Below are 23,696 nucleotides of genomic sequence, written 5' to 3'. Positions count from 1 at the left end.
TATACATATACTTAAGCTGATTAAGCCAAAATCTAATTACACGTCAAGAAATAAAAAAAGAAAAACACTTCATCACAAGTAAGTGATTTGAGTGAGTATTTAATATCACATTGAACTGGCATCACTGTACAAAGAGGGAGTATGCAATAACAGAACACACAGGCCTTTCTCCAGGTTTACCACAGCAGGACTATTTTACAATAGTTGCCAAAATAATTGGAGAAACAAGATGGCCTGGAATTACTCATTCCATTCACCTCTTTGTACAACGCTACCACATATGGACTGGCACAAAGGGTAACAGGCAGCTTGAAACACTAAAGTTGTCAATCATTGATTTGTGAGAAACAATACCAGTACATGGAATAAAGCTGGGTCTTATTGAACCCTTTTCGCCAAATGTACTGGCACTGTCTTGGGAGGCAATCTGAACAGAAGTAGTGCTAAACTGATGCTTTAAAAGAAATGGACTAAAAATTTCTAAGGAGCAATTTAGTTTCTCTACCATACAGATGGAAAACTACTTAAGAATATTTGAATCTCTTGGCACTTTTCCACTCACTAGCAGTAACAATTCTGCTCAAATCTGTAAAAAAAGATAACACTTATATTTGGAAGTCAATTCTGGGAGGCATTTCAAAACTAATTTTTCTGTTTTACTTCTCTTATTTACTCTAAATACAAACATAAATGGCATCTAAATATGGGGAAATCTTATATTTTTTTCATTTCTGTCAAAACACTATTATCTGCTGGGGAGGGAATGACTGAAGATAACCCCCAAAAACATTTTCTAAAACGGAAAAACGTTGTGAATCAGTACATGTATGGTCCAATCCATAAGATTGTCCTGTGTCAGTTACACTCACACACATACTGTATACTATATTATATAACTTTATGCACCTTTTCATCTTTCACATTTGCAAGGAACATATATCAGCCCTTCACAATGGAAAGTGTCGTTTCTGCAGTTTATATACAGATGCTGACTGCACTAAATTCCATCACAGTATGTTTAAGATAAAATGCATGACCTGGTACACATTAACGCGCACTCCTTTTAAGATGTTCTCTGTGGGTTTTTACTACTCCACCTTCTCGGCCAGGGCAATGGCCACTCATAGTGACGAGGCACTACCCCATGAACATTTGCTTCAAATTTCTGGAATATTGGGTACCACCATAACCTTTCAAAGAAGTTGTTTGGACCATTTTCCTGAAAAAGAAAGAACAAATTTAGAATTGTGATCATACAATATGCATTTAATTTACTTTTCATCAGCAAACACCCATTACTAAGTTGAGAATTTCAGAGATAAGATCTACTGGTCCAGTTAAAGACTTATTTGCCATTGGTCTAGTTAGCCTTAACTGCCACAACAAAACATTAACACTCAGCAAATTTTTCATGTTATATTATCCTAAATAGAGAGTGCAAGCTGTCTAGGATCAGGCTTCAAAACTTCCACTAGTTACTGTTGCTCAGCTTTGAACTCGTTAAACACGTTACTCATTATACTTTGTAACGTCGCAAGAATCTCATGTAAGTGCTAGAAAACATTCCAGACTTCTTTTCAATAACTTCGAAATGGATGAATACAGAACCATACCGAGTTACAAGTACTCTCACCTTTAAAGTGGCATTATTTGCCATTGTGTGATACATGTAGAACAATCGTGTAGTAATAAAATATGCTATTAAACAGTCAACTGTATAATGGCCTCGTGCAATAAGGACCATCACTACCCCTGTGATTGCCAGAAGTCCGAAACACCAGTGCACCAGCCACCAGCGTCTTGGAGTATCTGCAAACAAAAGGCAAGTTGTTATCCAATGTACCCTTTCAGAGCAAAATGATAAAGCTAAAAAAATCTACTAAATTTATCAAAATAAGCATACTCCTTACATGAAAATTACTGTTTCTTACATACTCAAAATTTTTGCGAGATGAAATCCCAAGAATATGATAAATGTAATGTTTTTCATCATTATGTAAGGGTTACAAATCAAAATTTATTTTCATAATACAATATTTCCAGCAGCTTACTTACATTCTCTTACGATGAGGTATGCGCTTACAAGGCACACTGTGTGGCCTGAGTATATGTAATCACCACAAAATGTGTGTTGCCCGTTGATTGACAATCCAAACCCAGATAACAGCTGAATAGCTCTCTTGGCTACAAGCACTGGGCTTGTGTAATTAGCCTTGGGGGAACAAGGATAGTTGGGGTTTGCTACTGGAAGGACAGTAACGTACATAGTTATGGAACGATAAAAATACAAGAGGCCCAGAATAAGGAAGATCCGACGGAAGATGATCCATCTGAAAAAAAGAATGAGAATTGTCATTTATTAAAGATTTTTCACCTTTTATTATAAGCGGTATAACTAATCTATATTAATCTCTGTAGTATTTGCAACAATACATATCACCAAATCCTTCGCTCTAACACTAACAAAATTCTACAAAAAAATAAATAAAGAAAGGGAGGGAATATTTTCAACTTTCCCACAAGGAAATTTTATGTTTATTTTTCCAAAAAGGAAATTTCACTAATCATAAAAAGAAATGACAGTGACAGCACTTGTCTGCCTGGAAGCCTTACCTGTGTTTATGGAATAACACGACCATAACGCACAGATAAACGGACACGATGATGATTATCTCCGAGACATCTAAGCCCCATTCTTGTACATTGATGTTGTCAAGCAATGCATCAGGTAGCGGTGGGTATTTTGGCACTTTTTCGTGTGTTAAAGCTAATGATACTGTTGTGAAAATCCAGTTGGCGAATAGAAACAAGAAGGCTGCAACAATTAGAAAGAAAAATTAATTAAGTCACGTCTGCACATTTCAAACTTGAATTTAAAGGACATCACTTCAGATTTTACATAACACAGGCGAGCAAATAAGAGCTGTCTTATAAAGCACTGCAAGTCAACAACAAGTGTGAAGTGATTAGGCACACTAAGAAAATGGTCTCTTACCTAAAAAAGTTTTAGATTTCTCTTTGGGGAATCTGGGTTCGTCTCTGTGAGGTGGAGGTATAGGAATCTTCACCATACCATTACTACTGCTACTGTCGTAGAATCCTCCGCTCCCATCTTTACTAACTCTGCAACAAAAATTAACACAATCTATTAAATGCAAAGATGCAAGATATCACCACACCCCCCCCCCCCAAAAAAAATCTCTTATATGGTACCATTCTTTTTCTCCTGTAAGGAGATAGTGCCATAAATGTACCCATTACTTTAGATTCTTTGCTGCATTCCCTCAGACCCTAGCTGCAACCCCTTTCATTTCATTCCTTTTACTGTTACTCCATTCATATTCTCATTTCCGTCTTACTTTCCACCCTCTTCTAATGATTATTTCAACATTATTTTTAGCACTGAATGACCTCATAGGTCCCAGTGCTTGGCCTTTGTCGTAAATCTCTGATTCTGTAATTACTTGGTAAGTATAATCTACAAAACTTAATTTTGTAAAATAGAAAAAAAAAAATCATATTTATATCTTCAATTCCAATCAAAACTTTTCTATTTTACCCATAAAAATAGCTGATGACAAGAAAAAAGATGATAATTTACACATAAGTGAGAAAATTTACATTTTTCCTTGGCATCAATGACATACAGTAGACCAACTTGCCACACCATAAAAAAAAAAAAAAAAAAAAAAAAAAAAATAAGGAGAGAGAGAGAGAGAGAGAGAGAGAGAGAGAGAGAGAGAGAGAGAGAGAGAGAGAGAGAGAGAGAGAGAGGGGGGGGGGAGCGACATGGTCATGTGCCCTCCCCTGCCTTGCATATGAAATAGAACATAGTTTTCTTTCAATAAATCACTATTAGTAACAAAATTTTCCTAGTTAATTATCACTGTAACCACAACAACTACTACTGTATATATAGTGCATGTGTGCATATATAAAAATATTGATATCATGTGTAGGTACCGTATGTGTGTAAATGTTACATGTATATATGATAACCCTAAGTAGCGCCCCCACAAGAAATATTTCTAGATCCACAACCGAAATAATAACGAAGATTTTCTCATCGAGAAAAGAACAGAACAGAAGCAGTGAGCATGAAAGGTGGAGGAGCCTATCTTAGGTTACAGCCGGCAAATGAAAACTAAGACATCACCTCACAAGGATCTATATAACCGGTTCCTTCAGCTAAGCAATCGGCGGCGGGTGACACACGATCTAGCCTTGGAACCGTGTCTCTTGCTTTGAACACAAGGGCAGCTGAAAGACGGAGTGGACATGCTTCTGGATAAAAGCAAGCAAAATTACTTTCCACTCGGTTGCACGACACGCTGCCGATACAACGGCCCCTGCTTCATCGAATAGTTTTAAGGGAATCATGGACTTGGCTGTTCTTATATTTTAAGTGTCAATATCCTTAAGGATGTTTTAAAACTGCGGTATGTACCGAGACTGGTGACCAGTTCAGGTTAACTGTCTCTAGTGAACGAGTCGCCACCGGTGCTTCAACTACACAGCCAACCACTTCGAAAATGACTTTATTTCTTTCTTTCTCCAACGTACTCTGAAGGTCATTGATTCAAAAAATATATTTAACGTTCAAGACGCGAACTTTACGTCACTTTCTGCATTAATAACTATTATTTTCGCTTGTCACAATGGATTGGAAGTGGGTCATTTTGTCACGAATAACCACCACAGCATAAGATAAGATAAGAGCAGAATTTGGCGCATCCACTATTACCTTGAATCTCCACTTCGCATGACTCGCGTCAACCTTGATGTAACGTTGGCTACTTAATTCCTTACAAGACTTCGACGTCATTACGAAACAATTAAGTGTGATCAGGTGCTGTCAATGTTAAAGCCCAAATACATAAGGAAACATCGCTACCAAGGGCGACAATGCATACAGAAAGCACTACAAGCCAAGGTTAGCAAATGCACCCACCGCGTGCAAAAAGGAGACGGCCACGTTACGCATGAGGTACCGTAGCCTATGTATGTGACGAATGTGGAGAGTTGGATAAGGAGCACGCGGCGTAATGGTGCACTCAAACGGGGGAGAGTGACTCAACTTTTAAGTCACAGTGGCCTTGAATGCCATTATTGAAGCCGCAAGGTAGGGAAAAACTTCAGGGACCAGAGAAATAAGTATATCAACTGCACACGTGTTGTCTTTTCCTTCGTCACTCCAGCCTTGAACACAAGTATACAAGGAATTAGAAAAGTTTTGATTTTAGATCGAGAGAGAGAGAGAGAGAGAGAGAGAGAGAGAGAGAGAGAGAGAGAGAGAGAGAGAGAGAGAGAGAGAGAGGGGGGGGGGGGGGGGGGGGGGGTTTAGTAGCCACGAAGGGACGAACAACCACAAGACGAAGGAGGAGTGAGGCCGAATCTGAAATATTGAGGAGCAGCGACACCTAGCAAGGCTTCTCCAGAGTTGAAGTTTCGCGAGAGACTTCCAGAAAAGGCGAATTTAAACACTGGCAAATCAAACACGCAAACTAAGCACGAGAGTGAGATTGTAAACACAAGCCTTGAACGACCTATACTGCTATTCGTAGGACCTTACTCTCATGTTCGTGACAATATGAAGCTGATATCTAAAACATTTTGTCGACTTCAGAATAATAATCCTTTCAAGAAGACCATTAAGAGTAATATGACTGAACAGTTAAAGTATAAACCGTAAGGGAAATGACGGAAGTTCCACAAGTAGAGGAGAAAATGCATTGGATTGAATTGAATATAGAATGAAGGCCAAAGGCCAAGCACCGGGACCTATGAGGTCATTCGGCGCTGAAAGGGAAACTGACAGTCAAATGTCTGAAAAGTGTCACAGGAGGAAAACCTCAAAGCAGTTGGACTATGAAACAATGGTCAGGAGAGGGTGGAAAGTGAGACGGAAGAGAGAGAGAATATGAACGGAGTTACGGTCAAAGGAACGAAGGGGGTTGCAGTTTCAGCTAGAGGCGGAGGTCACTCTGCAAAGAACCTCCGGTAATGCCTGCAGTGCTCCGGGATCGAGGGAATGGAGATGGTGTGAACTTGTCCTTCTCAACCCAAACCGAGGTCCTAGAGGACCTACTTGGGTGGAAACTATAGGAGGGGAGGCTGAGGAGGATGACTCAGCGTGGGGATCTGAGGAAGGTATTGAACCATTTGTTTATTTTATTTATTTATTTTTCTTTCTAATGCCTAATATTTTCTTTCTGTGTTGGTTATTCTCATTTATTAGCTTTTTTTCTAATGAACACCACAATATTCTTTGGAAGCTTGAAGAATTCCAAGTCAGTGGCCCTTGTGGTGGGCTTGTTCCATATGAACAGGGTACATCTTCTGAATAATAATAATAATAATAATAATAATAATAATAATAATAATAATAGGCATAGTTTTCCGTGTCGAAAATGATGACAATGGTTGCAGGTTCACAATAATATAGCATGTGAGTATAAGGTCTTTAATGGATATTAGAAGCTTTCGAACCTTGTACTACGTTCATGACTGAAAATGAACCTAGTACAAGGTTCGAAAGCTTCTAATATCCATTAAAGACCATATACTCACATGCTATATTGTTGTGGATCTGCAACCAATAATAATAATAAAAACAACAACACTTGAATTTCAAGTCAATGGCCCCTTTGGGGCTGTTCCTTAAGAGTAGGGTTCATCTTCTGGTCGTTGATAACAACAACAACAACAATAATAATAATAATAATAATAATAATAATAATAATGAGGTGAGGTAAGAGAAAGGGGGCGGCTGCCAGCACCAAGCGACTCACCCATTGCTGGTGATGTAGGAGCCGTGGCTGGGGAGCAGAGGCTGGCGCTGGTAGACGTCGTGGGTCATCTGGCAGTGGTCGGAGTCGTCCACAACACTACTGGCACTGCTGGAAGTGCCACTCCTGCTGTTGCTCAGCCCAGAGCCGCCGTTGTGGTGTTGGCTGTCGCTGGCCAGGCCGCCATTCTCGCCCACGGAGCCGTACCTGCCTCCTCCGTCAGTTTTCTTTCCGCCACCTAACACCATCCTGAAGGAGGAGCAGAAAAGGACATGAATGACACAACCGGTCTTTGCCAGAGACTTCTCTTACTTATCGTTGGTACTCTCATCATACTAGCGTACATAATGACATCACAAGCGAACCAGTTTTGTGAATAAAAAGTACCCGAACATTCAAATAAAAAGCAAATGAACATGAAAGCACACTGTCTACAGTACCTACTAACAAGAATTGATTATAAATATATATAGTTCCTGTATGTTATGGAGATATAATAAATATACAAAATGATATATATAATTATATACAAATACATAATATATAAATATATATGAAACTATATTCCTAGCACGCTTTAATTCAATTTCTTCAAGTGTTAATACACATGTGGCTTCCATAATGAACGGCATCCTTCACATCTGCTATATTTATATGATTCATAGTCCGACCGTTCCACAACCACCAGTCCAGCCTTCTTCAAAATTGCTCTAATTCATAAAAGAAATGCATTCAAATATGTATATAGTGTATGGCTGTGTGGTCAAAGGCCCTTCACTGTACGTCCTGATTTCTTGGTTCCTAGGTTCGCGCCCGACGATATACTCAACCAAAAAATTCCCCTTCGGTTTCATTTAGTGCAACAGAAGCTTCAAAGTTGGGAAAACGACAGAACAGAATGGAATATAGGATTTGGGCCAAATGCCAAGTTATGGGACCTATGAGGTCATTCAGTGCAGGGGGAATTTGACAGTAAGGAGGCCTAGTGTGAATGGCGTCACAGAAGGGAAACCTGGCGGCTGCACCATGAAACAAATTGTTGAAGAGGAAGGAAAGTCAGATTGCAGGAAGAGAATAACAACGGAGGGACAGCAAAAGGAATGAAAGACGTTGCAGCTAGGGGCCGAATGGAGCAGGGAAATGATGCCCAAATTTCTCAGCCTCTGGTGCATAGTCACGAATACCAACCAAGGCATAGGGCGTAGCTATGTGACGTGTGGATTGCTAGGCGACTGGGTAATCGTCTGTATACAAGAATACACCATACGTGAACGTCAGTGTGGCTGTGTATGCTGGCCATTACCCACACACGATCTCCTCCATCCTGCTGGCCCACGCCACGTCTGAGGAAATTAAACCAAGTGCTTGCTTGGGGAATACCATGGATTTCATGGGAGGGGGCAGGGCAAGAGGACGGGAGAGTAGAGGAGGAGGAGGAGGAGGAATTGACGTCACCAGTTAAAAATAAAATGGCCTTAAGGACGACCTCCGTTTTCCCTTCCGTTGCCGAAAACCAGAGAGAGAGAGAGAGAGAGAGAGAGAGAGAGAGAGAGAGAGAGAGAGAGAGAGAGAGAGAGAGAGAGAGAGAGAGAGGATTATCCTATCGATTGAAAACCAAATTGTCAAGCTTAGCATAGCCTAAAGCGCACAGAGGAAAACCAAAAAAATATAAAATCAATAAAATCGCATCACAGGTCGTGACTGTGACGTGCGACGTCCGCTCAAAGACTGACGCTGCTGTCCAACACGACCTATAATAACGGCAAAATGGCCCTTTAAGGCAGCATCAGCAACCTGTCAAGATCATACGATCATACGGCGGAAGGGTACAGTGACTTGGCACGTTCCTCCCCCGCCCAAAATTCGGTGCCTCATGATTGATTTATACCGGTCTTGATCGATGATGAGCATCTGTTCCTCGATTCAGTCACTGGAGCGAGGTCTTCTCTCCTCGGTGCTCCTCCAGCTTCCACACAAACTGTTCCTTTGGACCATTAACCAAAGGTCACGTGGAAGGTCTCAGTACGTTGACAGATCGAGCGTTGCGTCGTGAAATGTGACGTCGTGTTTCGAATCATATAATCCTTCTCTAATATAGTGACTTGGGAAGTACTACAGGACGCAAGACTTAGAATATTTATCCATTCTGTTAAGGAACAGTCGAGTTACTTGTTGGGATGCTGTGTCCCGACAAGTAACTAATTGTTCCTTGACAAAAAAGATAGTAAATGGTCTAAGTCTCGCATTCTGCAGTACTTTCCAAGTCACTCAATTAAGGAAGAGTTGGATGACGCAAGAGACTGCATTAATTTTCACTATACTTGCTTGATCTTCAACGTAGAGATACCATGTTACTTTTTATGTTGTTCAACGTTTAAAAAACACGGAAAAAAAAAAAAGTTAAACGTCACTGAATGGTGGTTATAAAAGGTCGCGACTCACACGATCCGAAGTGACTATATATAACTATATATACACACCAGCAGCACCTTGAGTGCAGCCTCCCAAACCTAAGTTATAGAAAGTTAGGGACACACTAGTTTCTGCGTGAACACAATACCGCATATCTGTTGAACCTTGAGCGAGACCATGTCCTTCCACAAGCACAAAACTCCCTCGGTATGAGTCAACTCCGCACTTGACTTTCACTCTGTTATTAAGCATCATTAAGAACACTTTCCCTGTGTCGTAAGAGGACGTCAGTGCTTCCTCCTGAAATCACTTCCACTCGATGAAGAACGCTTCTTCAAATGTTTTCGATTCGGGAAAAATACATACCAACTCAGCTTCCCGGGCTCCGAACACGTCCACGGAAGTCCTCTAAGGTAAAAGGTTCGTCCATATTCACGTAAAAAAAAAAACAAAAAAAAACAATGAAATCTGTTTTTCAGAATAAACTCTTTTACTGGGCTTCTTCCTAATCTTGACAGTGCTTATTCATTTCCTTTTCTGTTACATTCATTTAAAAGGTATTTTCTTCCGCACGTGTAAGCAGAAAAACAAGTCACGTCAAAATTCTCACAAGGCTGAGGGTTCGTCGGGGAATCAGTGCACGACACCTCCATTTGGCCCTTTTGTGAAAAAAAAAAATCACATTATACAAATTCGCGTCTGTTTCCTGGTCATTGACCCCCTCAAGGATTTTCGGGGGTCGTTGCCGAGAACTAATATTTCTTGGGGGTCATTATCTCTATGATATTTAGTCTTTTGTTTATGTTTTGAAGGTTATCAAAGGCTGATGGATACGTACACGGCCGGTAAAAAAAAAACAACCCTTGGGGGTCCACTACCTAGGAAAGACCCAAATTCGCTGAAAGTCGGGCCTGCCAAGGAGCAGGGCCATATGGCCCGAATGTCTTCCACTCACTCACTCATTCATTCATTCATTCATTCAATGGGAGGGAATTTTCTTGGAACCCGCGACCGCAACTTGACCCGGACTGTATATACTAAAAAGCCTCCGGCAAGGACACATCCCTCCACAACAGATGTTAAATAGAAAAGAAAATGTTGAATGAATGTATGTGCGCCTTCGGACAATTAATTTTGTTTTCTATTTTCAAAGATTTGTTCAATAATGAAATAAGTGGGATGGCGGAGGGTACCGGCGTTAGTGATAGATCACCCGGATATACATATGTAAATAAACACTCATGCATGTTTTTTATATATATAATATATATATATATATATATATATCTATATATATATATATATATATATTATATATATATATATATATTATACAGAGAGAGAGAGAGAGAGAGAGAGAGAGAGAATGAAAATGGCTTATGTTTGCTAAGTGCGCGGATCGCTCGCTCTCAGTCCCACTCAGTTGTGTCAATTGGGGAGAAGTGGCGTTTGTGGGGCCACAGAGCAGAAATTTGCAGGAGCCCATAATAATATGCGAAAACACTAAAGCAGAAGCGGGGCCACAAATGAAGCCCACCATCACCCAAGGCCAATAGAATATTGGCCTTGCCATCACCTACCCGTAACTACGATGGCTACGTCGACTTTGGGGCCCGTAATATAGAGTGGGCAAACACGCTCAAACCCTCTCTACACAACAATATTCATCTCTGTCCAACACAAAGCAAAAACTAGACCCGAGTCGGAGAGTTGCACTTACGCGTTCTGACCACAGGCACCTCCACAGAGCCGCAGAGCGACTGACTACTGACTCGTCACTCGCATTAGTCAGTCGCAGCTAACTTTTGAAAACTCGAAGCCTCACGAGTGCAGTAACGAGAACGCCTAAAATGTAGACTTACTCAACCGGATGGGCCCTCCCAGTGGAGGACCCCCCCCCTCCCCAAAGCTTAAGATCACATTTTTTTTCATCGGCACGGACAGGAAACTCGATAATGTGGAGAGACGTCACCGACCGACGAATCTATTACCTTTCTAGAATCGACAGACGACAGTCGCCAGAAGGGCGCTGCTGCTACTATTACTACTACTTAAATGCGTTACTAGGGCTTTTACCAAAATACAATTCGTACCCGGAACACGACGTGCAAAGGGATCTATATTTCTCCCGACGAATATTCCAGCAAATTTCCCTCTTTAAATTGACAAATAATATAAACGCAACAATTAAAACGAGTGAATAAGGCATCCATGCCACTTTTTGCAAGGCCAAAGGTCGTCTGTATTACGATCTTACGAGTGAAATTCCCCAAAAAGACATTCGTGTTTTCCGCCAAATTTTGCGGTCTTATCAAAGCCCAATCCCGGTAATTCCCAATAATGGTTCCTCCCCTACTCCACTGGTCTCAAGATCCTCACCCGACTTTGGATATAATCCTGGAAGTCACGATTTCAAGCACTGGAAATGGCATTCCCTGGAATGGAGAGAGAAGCTGACGACGCTTGTCAAGCCCAGGTCACAGCCTGACTTCATACAGAAAAAAAACAAAGTCTGAGTGTCTGAATTTGGGTCAATCATTGTATCTTGTAAATTTGACATCGGTTTTACCGGACAAACAGCCAGCGAACGGAATGACGCCCTTATCTTCTGCTTTGAACGACATGGTTCAATTCATGGATGAAGGTGAAGTGTGGCATCTTAAATTTGCTCGACCTTCAAGAGTCGCTTTCCACACTGTCTGGTGTACGATCTGCTGCTCCCTCACCTACAAACTAATATACTAAATGGTACAGAGAGCGAAGCGACATCTGAAAACTTCCTTTAAAAACAGAAGTGCGACCCCAGGAGTGTGCTGTACTGGGTCCCCTTTAAACAGCTGAGCTCTCGCAACTCTTTTTGCTGACAACATCACAACACACAATAATGTAAGAGCCATTCCGCGAAGGAGCAACTACTGAGGAGAAGCAGACTGAAAAGACCAAATGAATGGAAAGGAAATGGTTGAAATTGTGTGGTGCTAAGGCTTCCTGATTCACAGTAGGAAAAGAGAAAAGAGAGAGGGAGGGAGGGAGCGCGCAGGAGGGTAAGGGAACATCTATACAGTACTGGGCCCGAATGAGTCCGATGCTATACAGTAATGCGTTTATGATCACATCAGTAAAATGGCGAAAGCTGTCTGTCTATCACCTCAGCAATTGGAATGTCACGGAAAGGAATAGGAAATGTTGGCCATATGCCAATCGCTGGGACCTACGAGGTCATTATCCATCGCTGCAAGGGAGACGGAGTGTCGAAAAGTTTGTAAGGAGGCAGCGGAGAAAAGGGTCGCAGTTGAGGAAGTTGGATGGAAGAAAGAGAATAACGACGGAGGTACGACAAAAAGAAATGAAAGGGGTTGCAGCTAGACGCCCAAAGGACGCCGAAACGTGACTCCTACAGTACACCGCGTGAGGTGCGCAGACGGCGCTCTCTCTCTTATGGGGGCCCAGGGATATTGAATATAATATACACCAAGACGAACATGCCGGTAATGCTCGTTCGTAATCATGGAAGCCTGCTGGCCTTCAGAACATAGCTCCCAGACGCCCTAATGTGAAAAGAACACCGGGGTTATTCGTGGAATTCCACCGGGTAGTACTAACCACAAGGAGAAAACGCTTTCGTATTTTAGACATTAAAAACATTCCCATTCAATGACTGGAACAGCAGGGAACGCTGGAATTGTGCTAAGAGAACATAGTACTAACTGGATGTTTTTATTTCAAGCTGATGATGGCGGTGTGGCCTGCAAACCCGATAACCTCATTCAAGTATTCATTTACATCGGCAAAGCTTCCTTCCTTCCTGCAGCACTTTCCCAGACGAGCAGACATCCCGAAAAGGATGTTTACTGCGCCAATAAATTACGGCGAGGTAACCTCAGGTGCTGCTGTATAAACAGAAACCCACTTTCTACAATTTCCCTCGAGTCAACAGACACAGCGCCGTAGGTGTTCCTGAAACCACGACAAGTCTCGAAAGCTCTGCTTCGTGTAGGAAGACAGCAGACGTTCGTATGGACTAGTATATATACGCTTGGAAAAGTATACAGAAGTGATGCCAAAGGCCAAGCGCTGGGACCTTTGATGATGTCTGTCATTCAGGGCTGAAACGGAAACGGAGTACAGAGATTTGAAAGGGGCAACAGGAGACAACTGTCAGGAGAGGGTAGAGGACATTCAGATGGAAGAAAGAGAATATGAACGGAGGTACGGTCAAAGGAACGAAAGGGGTCGCACCTATATAGGGGCCGAAGGGACGCTGCAGAGAACCTTAAGTAGTGCCCAAAGCGCACCGCACCAGGTGCATTGTAGGCACCATCCCTTTACGGGCTATGTACGTATATGGTCCGAATCTCCCTCACACCACCTCAATGGAAAGATAGATCGACCCACGAATCCTCCTGAAGAAATCCTGCCAATTAACCCACCCCAGGGGTCCTTGGCCATGACAGCAACCCTTCAATTGCGTCCTGTTACGATGTCCGACGTACAATGACGTACAAACTCCTCTCCAACTTCTCCAACATAAATGACTTCGAATGCCGTCAGTATCGGAGGAAATGGCTATTGTGAGGAGCAAGAGTAAGAGTGAGATTGATAGTCTCAATAGCTGTAGTATTTAGTCATGTCACCCCGTGGGCCAGCCCGAATGTAATTCTATAAGCAAACTCACTCTCTCTCTCTCATAGAACCTTATACCTTCATGTCACTTTAGAGTGATATATGAAAACACGAGATGGTGAGTAGCACATTGTAACATATCAAGAGAGAGAGAGAGAAAAAGAATCCTAAAGTGAAAGTGATAAATTCGATGGTAATTGCTACGTAGCCTCTCCAGATATGTAATGTGTCCTCCTAAACTTCAGAGTATCTCATTTGCACGCAACACCAATTCAAACTACTTAAGGAGACGAATAATAGGCGAAAACCACAGAAAAAATAAGTGGGTAATACGACACAGAACTCTTGCGCTATGTTATCAAACAATTAACTATCTGATTACTACACTACACAATAGTAACTACCCAGAATGTGTTTGTATGTATTTAAGTATGTACCAGTATATATTATCATATAGTAACAATTTTATTAATGTAGGAACTTGCTGATTTTTCTGTTTTTTTTTTCTAATCGCCGATTTCCTCCTTTATCTTTCTATTACTTTCTCTCATATCTTTCGAATGAACATGATGTGCTTTGGAAGTTTGAATTTCAAGTCAGTGGCCCCTCTGGTGGGCTTGTTCCGTATGAATAGGCTTAATAATAATAATAATAATAATAATAATAATAATAATAATAATAATAATAATAATAATAATAATAATAATAATAATAATAATATAACGTACAGACTAAATGTCCATCCTTGAAACAAGTAAAGTTGGTGACTCAGCCTTATAACAGAAATCCCTCATGAGGGTAATACCAGGACTTGAAAGAATGCCCCCTCACCAATCAATGACGACATAAAATATAAAAAACAGGGCAGGGGTGGGGGGGGGAGGGGGGATGAATCGTGAGAGAGGCCACTTGCTAGACCGCGGAACCCAATTTCCCAAACAGCCCGCCCACATGGGAGTGATTTTTATTCCTGACTGAGGGTAGTAATTTTCGGGCGAAATTCCTCCATGGCTCGGCGGAGTCGAGAGAGGGGGGAGGGTATGAGGGGAGGGAGGGAGGGAGGGAGAGAGGGGAGGGATGGGGTAGGGTAAAACAAGTTCCTATCGCGAATGACGTCAAATCCGTCGAGTTGAAGGAAAAATATGAACTCCTGGGATTTCATCATACATGCCGAGATAGATTTTTTTTTTTTTTATTCCTCGAAGTGCAAATTCTGTCTTAGTTTGTAAATTGATGGAAACTCCGAATTGTTCAATATGAGAGAGAGAGAGAGAGAGAGAGAGAGAGAGAGAGAGAGAGAGAGAGAGACTGGTATGAATATGTAATAGAGAGTACTTAGGGAAGAGCTTATTATAGTGGTGCCACTTGTTGCATCTCGCGGGAGCTTAGCTGCGTCTCTTGACGAAATTGGACTTCGACTCTGACTGACTGACTCAGAAAGCGATCAGTGACAAGCGTACTGACTGACTGACTGACTGACTACCTGCATGACAGTGACTGACTAGTGGTAGTGACTGACTGACTAACTGAATGTGGTAGTGACTGATTGGTTGACTAACTGTGGCTGTGACTCGCTGAATAACTGCGTCAATGACTGACTGACTGACTGAATGTAGCAATGACAACGACGCCAATCACCGTCTAAGGATCAGTCCCTCAGCTGAATGGGGAGATTACCTACTTCAGCCTTGCGCAAAAAAGAACTGGTACGACTTCCACTTGCCTTACGCCAAAGATAAAAAAAAAAAAAAACTTCAAGGACGTGCAGGCGACCAGGCAAAGGATAATACCTTACGAGAGAGAGAGAGAGAGAGAGAGAGAGCGTACACCAGTGTTGGAGAAGCGTCGTTTGATGGTGGCGTTGTAGGAGGGAGGCGAGGGAGTTTTGTGACCTTGAGAGAGGCCTCAGGAAGCAGGCAAGAGTTCCTGGCGAATAATAGGTCATTTTCGATCGAGTTATACATTGCATTTCCCGTCCCAATTCGTCATGGTCGTCGAATAAACGCCTCCCTCAAAACGACAACATAACAGGAAGGGTAATTACCGGACCGAAGGCATCTGCTGGCGATGGTGGAACCCGCCACAGCGTCACAAAAGAAACAGCCAGCCAGCTGTGCAAGGGTGCGCCACGCCCCCTCTACTCCTTCGCTGCAAGGCCTCTGGAATGTGGCATTTCCATTCAATAGGCTTGGCTTTTTCGTCAGCTATGATAAGAGGCTCCCCGACATAATTCTTTTGAAATTCAACGTCTACGCTCCCCGAATGTTGGGAGAGCTTATAAAAAACCTCACACACACACCGAGTCGTCTTTGTAATATTTCGTTTCATTGTATGTGGTAGTTTGAAAATGCATTCCAGTGAAGAAGAAAAATCTTGCGCTCCGATGTTTCAATTTCCTAGTGGCCGTGTAATCTGTTTATTGTTTATATTATATATCACGTTGGGGTTATATATAAATATATATATATATATCTATATATATATATATATATATATATATATATATATATAATATATATATATATATATATATATACACACACACACACACAATTCAATAGCAACACCTTTGAATGATATCTCAGTGACCGAATTTGACGCCAACCCCTTTTTCCGCTCGTCGATACGGACTTGAGGTCAAACGAGTGCATACCCGATACGGGTCACGGATGGAAATCCTTGATCCAGTGACCCTTCGCAGAGCAAAGCAGGGGTATGGGAATGATAAGGGGGGGAAACTTGCCACATTCATCCATGAACTATTTATATATTTCTTTTATTTCCTGACATCATCATGCGTGCACAGGGAACTAAAGCAGACTAAACTGTTGATGGGGGCAAATTATATAACACATATATATATATATATATATTTATTATATATATATATATATATATATATATATTATATATCATACACACACACACACCACAAACACATATAGGAATATATATATATATTATATAACTCAGAACTTGAGCAGACAAGGCTTTGCAAAATGAAATAGAATTATATATTACACATATTATTATTATATATGTGAATGTATAATAGAAACAATTTTATATATAGTATACATATACGTACACACACACACACACACAAAACATATCTTCTCTCCTGCCCTCTCTCTCTCTCGTATACCGTGTTCGTATTCTATGGTATTGTTTGAAATTATTTCAGATAGATAAAATAAAATATATATATATATATATATATATATATATATATATATAATATACATAGATATATATATATATATAGTATCTATATAGTATAGATATATATATATATATCTACTATAATATATATATAAATTATATAGTTATATATATATATAAAAACCTATAACATACCATAGGAACAAGTATGGAGAGAGAGAGAGAGAGAGAGAGAGAGAGAGATACAACAACAAAAGGGGCACCGTCATGTTTAGGGTGTCCCGTGGCCTAACGCCCCCCTCCCCCACACACCAACCACTAAATTGTCCGGCAGGAGAGGTCCTCCTACGCCCACCCCAGACAGAGGAGGATCTGCGTAGTTCAGCAAACGGTCAATTCGCAGACTTCGCTTAAGGCCGCCTTTCATGCTCAGAGAGAGAGGGGGAGAGAGAGAGAGAGATGAGAGAGAGAGAGAGAGAGAGAGAGATAATACCTTAATGGGATTATCATCATGCCTATTTGTACTGGAATAGGAGGAGGAGGAGGGGGGGGGGGGTTAGAGGTAAATGCATTTTTTTTTTTTTTTTTTTTGTGTTATGGTCGGAAAGATATGATGATGGCACCGTATTTACGTTTTATGGCGCGAATCATTTTATTTTGACTCCCTATTATGTTTTACGACGTGGATAGACCTTTGTTATATCCCTACAATAATATACACATTCGTAAAAAAATCTTATATATATATATATAATATATATATATATATATATTATATATATATATATATATAACACAGGAGTACGTGCCTCATAAATAAATTTCTGCCTCGGAATACTTCCAAAATGACATTAGGCAACACTGACACATTCTGCTTGCTCAATTCTGACATAAAAAGCGCACAAGTGTAACTTTAAAACGGCCATTACAACTCTTAGTCAAACCATTTGACCTTTCCTGGGCTTTAACATCCAGGAAGGGTATATATTTTGAAGGGGATATGTAATAGACACAGAAAGCCGACATTCACGGCTCAAACTGCTACAAGAAATGAAACGGAAGATCCACAGATTGTACAGATTGTTGACCAATATTCAAAGTGACACAGCTCAATGAAAGAACTGGACTGGGCACACTTTCAAAATCGAAATAGAATAGCATACGGAATTTTGGTCAAAAGCCAAGCGCTGGGACTTATGGGGCTATGTACAATGCTGAAACTGAAATTGAGAGTAAAAAGTCTGCTTAGCATAACACGAAGAAAACCTCAAAGCAGTTGCAATATAAATCAATTGTTAAGAGGATGGAAAGGAAGATGGAAGAAAGAGAATATGAACGGAGGTACAGTCAAAGTAATTTAAAAGGTTGCAGCTAGGGGCCGAAGGGACGCTAAAAAGAACTTCAGATATTGCCTACAGTGCACCCAATTTTACCTGTGTGATTGGCTACCCTCTGACCGAAATATTCAACCTTCCTATCACCACTTGGTTGAAAACAATAATAATAATAATATCTCCTGACTCTTGGTTCCTTTTTAAATGAAATCAACAGAGACCTGTTCGAGATACGAGTTCTTGAACAGAACAGAACAGGCCATCAGCGACACCCATAACAACATTCCCCTGGGTCTAAATTGCTACCTTCAATAACGAGGGTAACCCGGGACTAAAACTCCCATTAGAGGAAGAGAAATCGGCAGCAGTTTAATTAACAGTCAAAAGCATAACAGCAGCGGAGGATCTAGGAATACCAAAACTCGAGGAAAATTAAATCAAATGAAGTTCTCGGGAGTAGACTTGGTACATAGAAGGAAGGTGAAGGGAAAATGTCGGTTTGAATGAACTTTTGACGTTAAATTTACACAGAGGATATAAAAAATATATATAATATTTCTACCGTGCGTGTATCTACAGTTTTGCCGCGTTTCGTACTAGGCCCTCGGGGAAATGCCCCCCCCCCCCCCCCCCGCGCATGCATTTCAGCATACTGATATAATAAGTAGCACCAATTCCACTCTCAAATTAAGATAACGCTCTTAATTACTCAACCATAAAACAAACTAGGCCTAGCCTAAGGGCAGAAATGACCCATCCCGTTCAACTTTCATTTCATCTTGCACAGGGAAAAACAACACTCAACACAACACATGAACCGTCGTCAGTGTTTCTAACATTGAGACAATAAAAAAAAAAAAAAAAACCTTTTCTTAAGTAAAATCTACCCTTGTATTCTTCATCCACCAACTCACCAGCAGGACAAACAAACACGACGGTCGGTCACCAGTTCCAAACCGCGCAAGGAAACCAACCCCAAAACACTGAGAGAGAGACTGACTATAGAACAGGCAACTAAAATTGTCCCGGATGTCCGTCTGCTGCTGGAACCGACCCCATGGTCCGACCGGTACCAGGGAACAAATCCAGCGACCACTTGCCTATGCCAACAGCGTTCTGGAATGAATGGCGAATGCACCAGACTGACCTTTGCATATTTATAGTACTAGGGGGGGTAAACCTTGCATCTAGTAATCAGAAAGAACGGTTTGCTTTGAACTGCGGATTCATACCCAGCGAATATAACGGTTAATGATTAAAATGTCGTTATATTCATCATTTGCATACTGCAGTGATATGACGTCCAGTACAATGTTGCTTGAGCGCTTCAGGTTTGGCGACCTGAGTCATTAGCGATGGGCTCGCGAATCTTTGGGCGAAAGTGAGCGTGTACTTTCAAAATAAACAGCAGCTTTTCGCTAATTAGGGGCCAGGCTTCAATTACTGGACTGGGCAGCGACTCGTTAACTATTTGGGCTACTCGAGTAAAATAGCACCAGGTCAGCGAGGGACTTTGGGTAACAGGACAGTAAAATTAAGAAGTTTCTCTCTCTGGAATGAGCACGGGTCTTGCGATGGAATGTAAAAAAAAAAAAAAAAAAAAAAAAAAAAAAAAAAAAAAAAAAAAAAAAAAAAAAAAAAAAACCAACTAATTTCTTTTGACCTGAGTGGCCACCTGAATGACCTGAGAGAGGCAGTTGACCTCCAGGATGGCGATCGATGATTACAGTGGCAAAGGATGATTGTGTTCAACACCCCCCTCCCCCCCGCACCCCACCACCCAGCCCCCCTCGCGTGTCAAGGAATAATCTTACTTTCTGTTACTTGTCGATAGAGCAATGGATTCCAAGGAGTCATTTTAAAGGAGGTTACAACACGAAGCCACAGTTCCTTGAAACAATGTCATAAGATTTTATTCCAATATTTTGTTGGAGAATTCTACAGAAAGAGAGATCATTAGGAGGGTAATTTGGACCAAATATTCACCACGACAGAGAGAGAGAGAGAGAATATCTACTAGTATCTCGTGGAGACCCGTTTTTATAGCATAATTTTCAACAGAAGATGAATACTCACGTCCGTTCAACGCTCCCCTTCCCCACCCCCTCTAATTGTGACCTACAACGGTCGACTAGCGATTAGGTTATATAAAAATTCAAGACTACAGAACCACTGGCAATTAACAAATAACAGTGACAGCCATGATTCAGCAATGAACTCGCATACAATTCAAATATCGATACTACGCTACTCCTTGGAATGTCATTATGTCAACATCCACATACAGACCAACGACCTTCCATGCCTATAACTACATTATGAATCAGTGACTAAGATGATATAGTCAACACCATGATCGGAGGGCGGTCCATCGCTTCACCATAGCATCAAAAGAGAGAGAGAGAGAGAGAGAGAGAGAGAGAGAGAGAGAGAGATTAGTGACCATGTGGAAATACAGCGTCAACAAAACTGAAATGTTAAAAAAAAAACACAATGACTGTGGTTAAACACCAGACACTGGTCTAGTCTCAGCGGTAATTGCGATCGAAAATAGATAATAGCTGCTGTAAAGCTCATTGTTGAAGTCCCAAAAATGTTCGTCATTCAACAAGACCGTGGGCATTCAACTGTCTAAAACAAAGGTGAAAATCTCCTCAATGTAGGTCTTCCACGTAAGGTAATCCTAACTCGCCAGGAAACAAGCACATATGCATGAGAAGCCGTGACATGCTGTCTAAGATTCTATAAGACTACTGACGATCACTTGTGGTGGTGGACTGGTGGTGGTGGTGTGGGTTCCGTCGTCGTACTGGTAGCGCCGTGGACGGGACCTATACGGTTGTGTCTGGGGACCGGGAAGGGGGTGGGGGGATTGATAAGAGTGGGGAGGAGGAAGGCATGACACCCATCTAACCAACCACATGTGAAGGCCGACAACACAACACCTGTTGCTGTCTCATCTACAACGGTTCGAAAATAGCTCTTCGTCGTCGTCTGATTCGAACGAAGTCAAATCATAAATGAGCGTGAATGGTCGCTCTTGCCGAGTCGGTAAACACTCGGTAAGGGAATGGAAACCCGTTTCGATGTGAAGAAATATTCAAATATTCCATTCAAAACAATGGGTTCATTCTGGTTTATTCTTGAATTTCTGTTGAAAACAAAAATATCATAATACCTTTCTTCTGTTATTGTATAAGCTGACGGACGTGGTCTACTAAACTGTAAACTTCACCCGAATTCTAAATAAAACAATTATGAAGTGTATTACTAGAATCTAAGAAGCTATTCATATTACAACAGCTACTGTTAATATTAAAACACCGATCGACATAAGTAACATGGAGTCTCACCAGTAGCAGCAACTGAGAGAGAGAGAGAGAGAGAGAGAGAATTTCTTTGTAGTCTGTACATAAGAACATTTAATTCTTCTGTCGTTCCTTACGGTTTGTTTGCTGCTATAGTTTCCATATAAGAACACAACCGCTACATAAAGCCTACAGTCGCCTGAGCCTCTTCAAGTGTCAAAAGCTGAAGAAATAAGTTGAAGACGCTAAGCAGATAGTGGCAAAACCAAAACATCTGTTCGCACCGGACACTGTGGTAAGGGCGTAAGTAGGAGAGAGAGAGAGAGAGAGAGAGAGAGAGAGAGAGAGAGGAAACTGGAGGCAAGGTCTTGCTGGAGGTATATAGCAACTGCCAAGGGAAAAACTTTCCACTTTCCCGCCAACGCAACGGTTTGCCGAGCCTTGCTCTCCAAGTACGCCAGCCACTCGCCTGCATTCAGCCGTACATTCATTAGCCTTTAAGACGTTCTTATCCAAAATCTGACTTGGCGGCGTGAAGATTTCGAACCGTCATCAAGTACGGGATGTGATACAATCCATTTTATCGCAATGTGTCGGGGTGCTAAATGTCACACGCGCGTGCCCACTTCCATTCTGCCGCCAGTGCACCGAACTGCGCTTTGTTTAGTCGTCATGTGAATGATTTGACAAATATATACGCAACTTGAACAGACTGAGATGCTACATATTTTTTTAACAAGAGTTCATACGACGCCCCCTTGAGTTTCTTTAATAATAATTTATGATAACTAGGCAAATCTGAGGAAATTTCCATCATGTACGCACACGGAGTGCGACATTTAAAAGTCTAAAGACAGGATCAGGCTCGGAAGGTTAAGAGGCAGGATTTGAAAGGAAATCCGGTGAGGAGGGAAGGATTTCCCAACGGCTGCTACACACTTGGCGGGAAACTACAATCGAACAGGCCAACCGCCCCCCTCCCCCCAACACCTACAATGCGTCCCAGGAGCTAACCACCACCCAATCCCGGGGAACCTAGCGACCTATAAAAATAGGCCGTTCCGATTTTTTTTTATTCGAATTAAAAAATAAATAAATAAACTGACGATAAAAATAACACCACGAGTTTCTAAGGCCCTGGGTTGTTCTTACTCGAAGGATATGTTACCACAGGGCGGTAAACGCCATCACAGACAATAACAAAAGCGAAACTTGTTACCTTGGGTTAGGGAAACTTCCATTAGCCCGTGTTGTCACTGCGGAAAAAATGAATTAATTAACGAAGTGATCTTTTAAAGACACGTTTCAATCCAGCTTTCATATACACTTCTCTTTGAGAGAGAGAGAGAGAGAGAGAGTTGATGCATCTACCTAAGACGACGAATCTATAATCGAGCGCCGAGTTACCAGCCTCTCTCTCTCTCACATCCACTGGCAAAAACAACAACAAATTTAGATTGGAAAATGGCAACACAGGGAATTCACGTAAAGTAAATATCAATAAACTTCTCGTTAAACAAAACGAAAGAGAAACCGAAGTATGACGAATTCAATTCCACGAACGACAGAATTGTTCCTCACGCGAAGACAACACAAACACACACACACACACACGGGGCCGGCCTGACCACCAACCAACCACCCACCAACCTCACTCAAGGAGAACAACGAACGGCTCCCAAAAGCACGACGATTTCCCAACATCGCAATCACGCGCTCGGCGAAGGTGACACGGCGGCCGACAAGAAAACTTCTACTTCACTGAAAATGACATTCGCGGCAAAGTCACGGCATGAATTGTGTCGTATATTGATTGAGTGCTGAGGCTGCATTTCTTGAAAGTGATTGGAGTTGGTTTACGCAAAGACCACTGGGCCAAGATGGGGATTTCCCAGCATCACCTGTGAACGGGGGCAGCACCAGTTCGATTTCCGCTGGACGATTTTGTTTCTTATTTTTACGACAAATTCTCTCTCTCTCTCTCTCTCAGTGTAAGAGGATTCCCGCTAACGAAATCCGACACCGATAGACTGAAGTTCCCTCAGACGCACAGAAGGACTTGCAGTGAA

The 23,696-nt window shown here is 41.6% G+C and overlaps 1 protein-coding gene across 14 annotated transcripts in view; it reads right to left on the bottom strand.

Annotated features, from left to right (window-relative positions):
• Positions 1 to 6: 6 nt before the first annotated feature.
• Positions 7 to 23,696, bottom strand: part of LOC135205791 (phosphatidylcholine:ceramide cholinephosphotransferase 1-like) — a 384,192-nt gene continuing 360,502 nt past the window's right edge. For 11 of the 14 annotated variants that reach the window (XM_064236936.1, XM_064236943.1, XM_064236941.1 and 8 more), the window contains 6 exons: positions 6,792 to 7,037; positions 2,996 to 3,123; positions 2,614 to 2,815; positions 2,056 to 2,330; positions 1,634 to 1,809; positions 7 to 1,219 (listed from right to left, as the gene is read on the bottom strand). In XM_064236936.1, coding sequence (XP_064093006.1) covers positions 1,064 to 1,219; positions 1,634 to 1,809; positions 2,056 to 2,330; positions 2,614 to 2,815; positions 2,996 to 3,123; positions 6,792 to 7,036 — 1,182 coding nt within the window. In that variant the 5' untranslated portion in view covers position 7,037 and the 3' untranslated portion in view covers positions 7 to 1,063. Of the gene's footprint in view, positions 1,220 to 1,633; positions 1,810 to 2,055; positions 2,331 to 2,613; positions 2,816 to 2,995; positions 3,124 to 6,791; positions 7,038 to 10,780; positions 11,001 to 15,867; positions 15,897 to 23,696 lie in introns of those variants that run through there. The other 3 variants (XM_064236935.1, XM_064236940.1, XM_064236938.1) reach the window with 3 other exon arrangements.

The sequence above is a fragment of the Macrobrachium nipponense genome, chromosome 24, assembly GCF_015104395.2.
Source record: "Macrobrachium nipponense isolate FS-2020 chromosome 24, ASM1510439v2, whole genome shotgun sequence".
NCBI classification, from domain to species: Eukaryota; Metazoa; Arthropoda; class Malacostraca; order Decapoda; family Palaemonidae; genus Macrobrachium; species Macrobrachium nipponense.
This window is presented reverse-complemented; position numbering and strand designations above follow the sequence as displayed.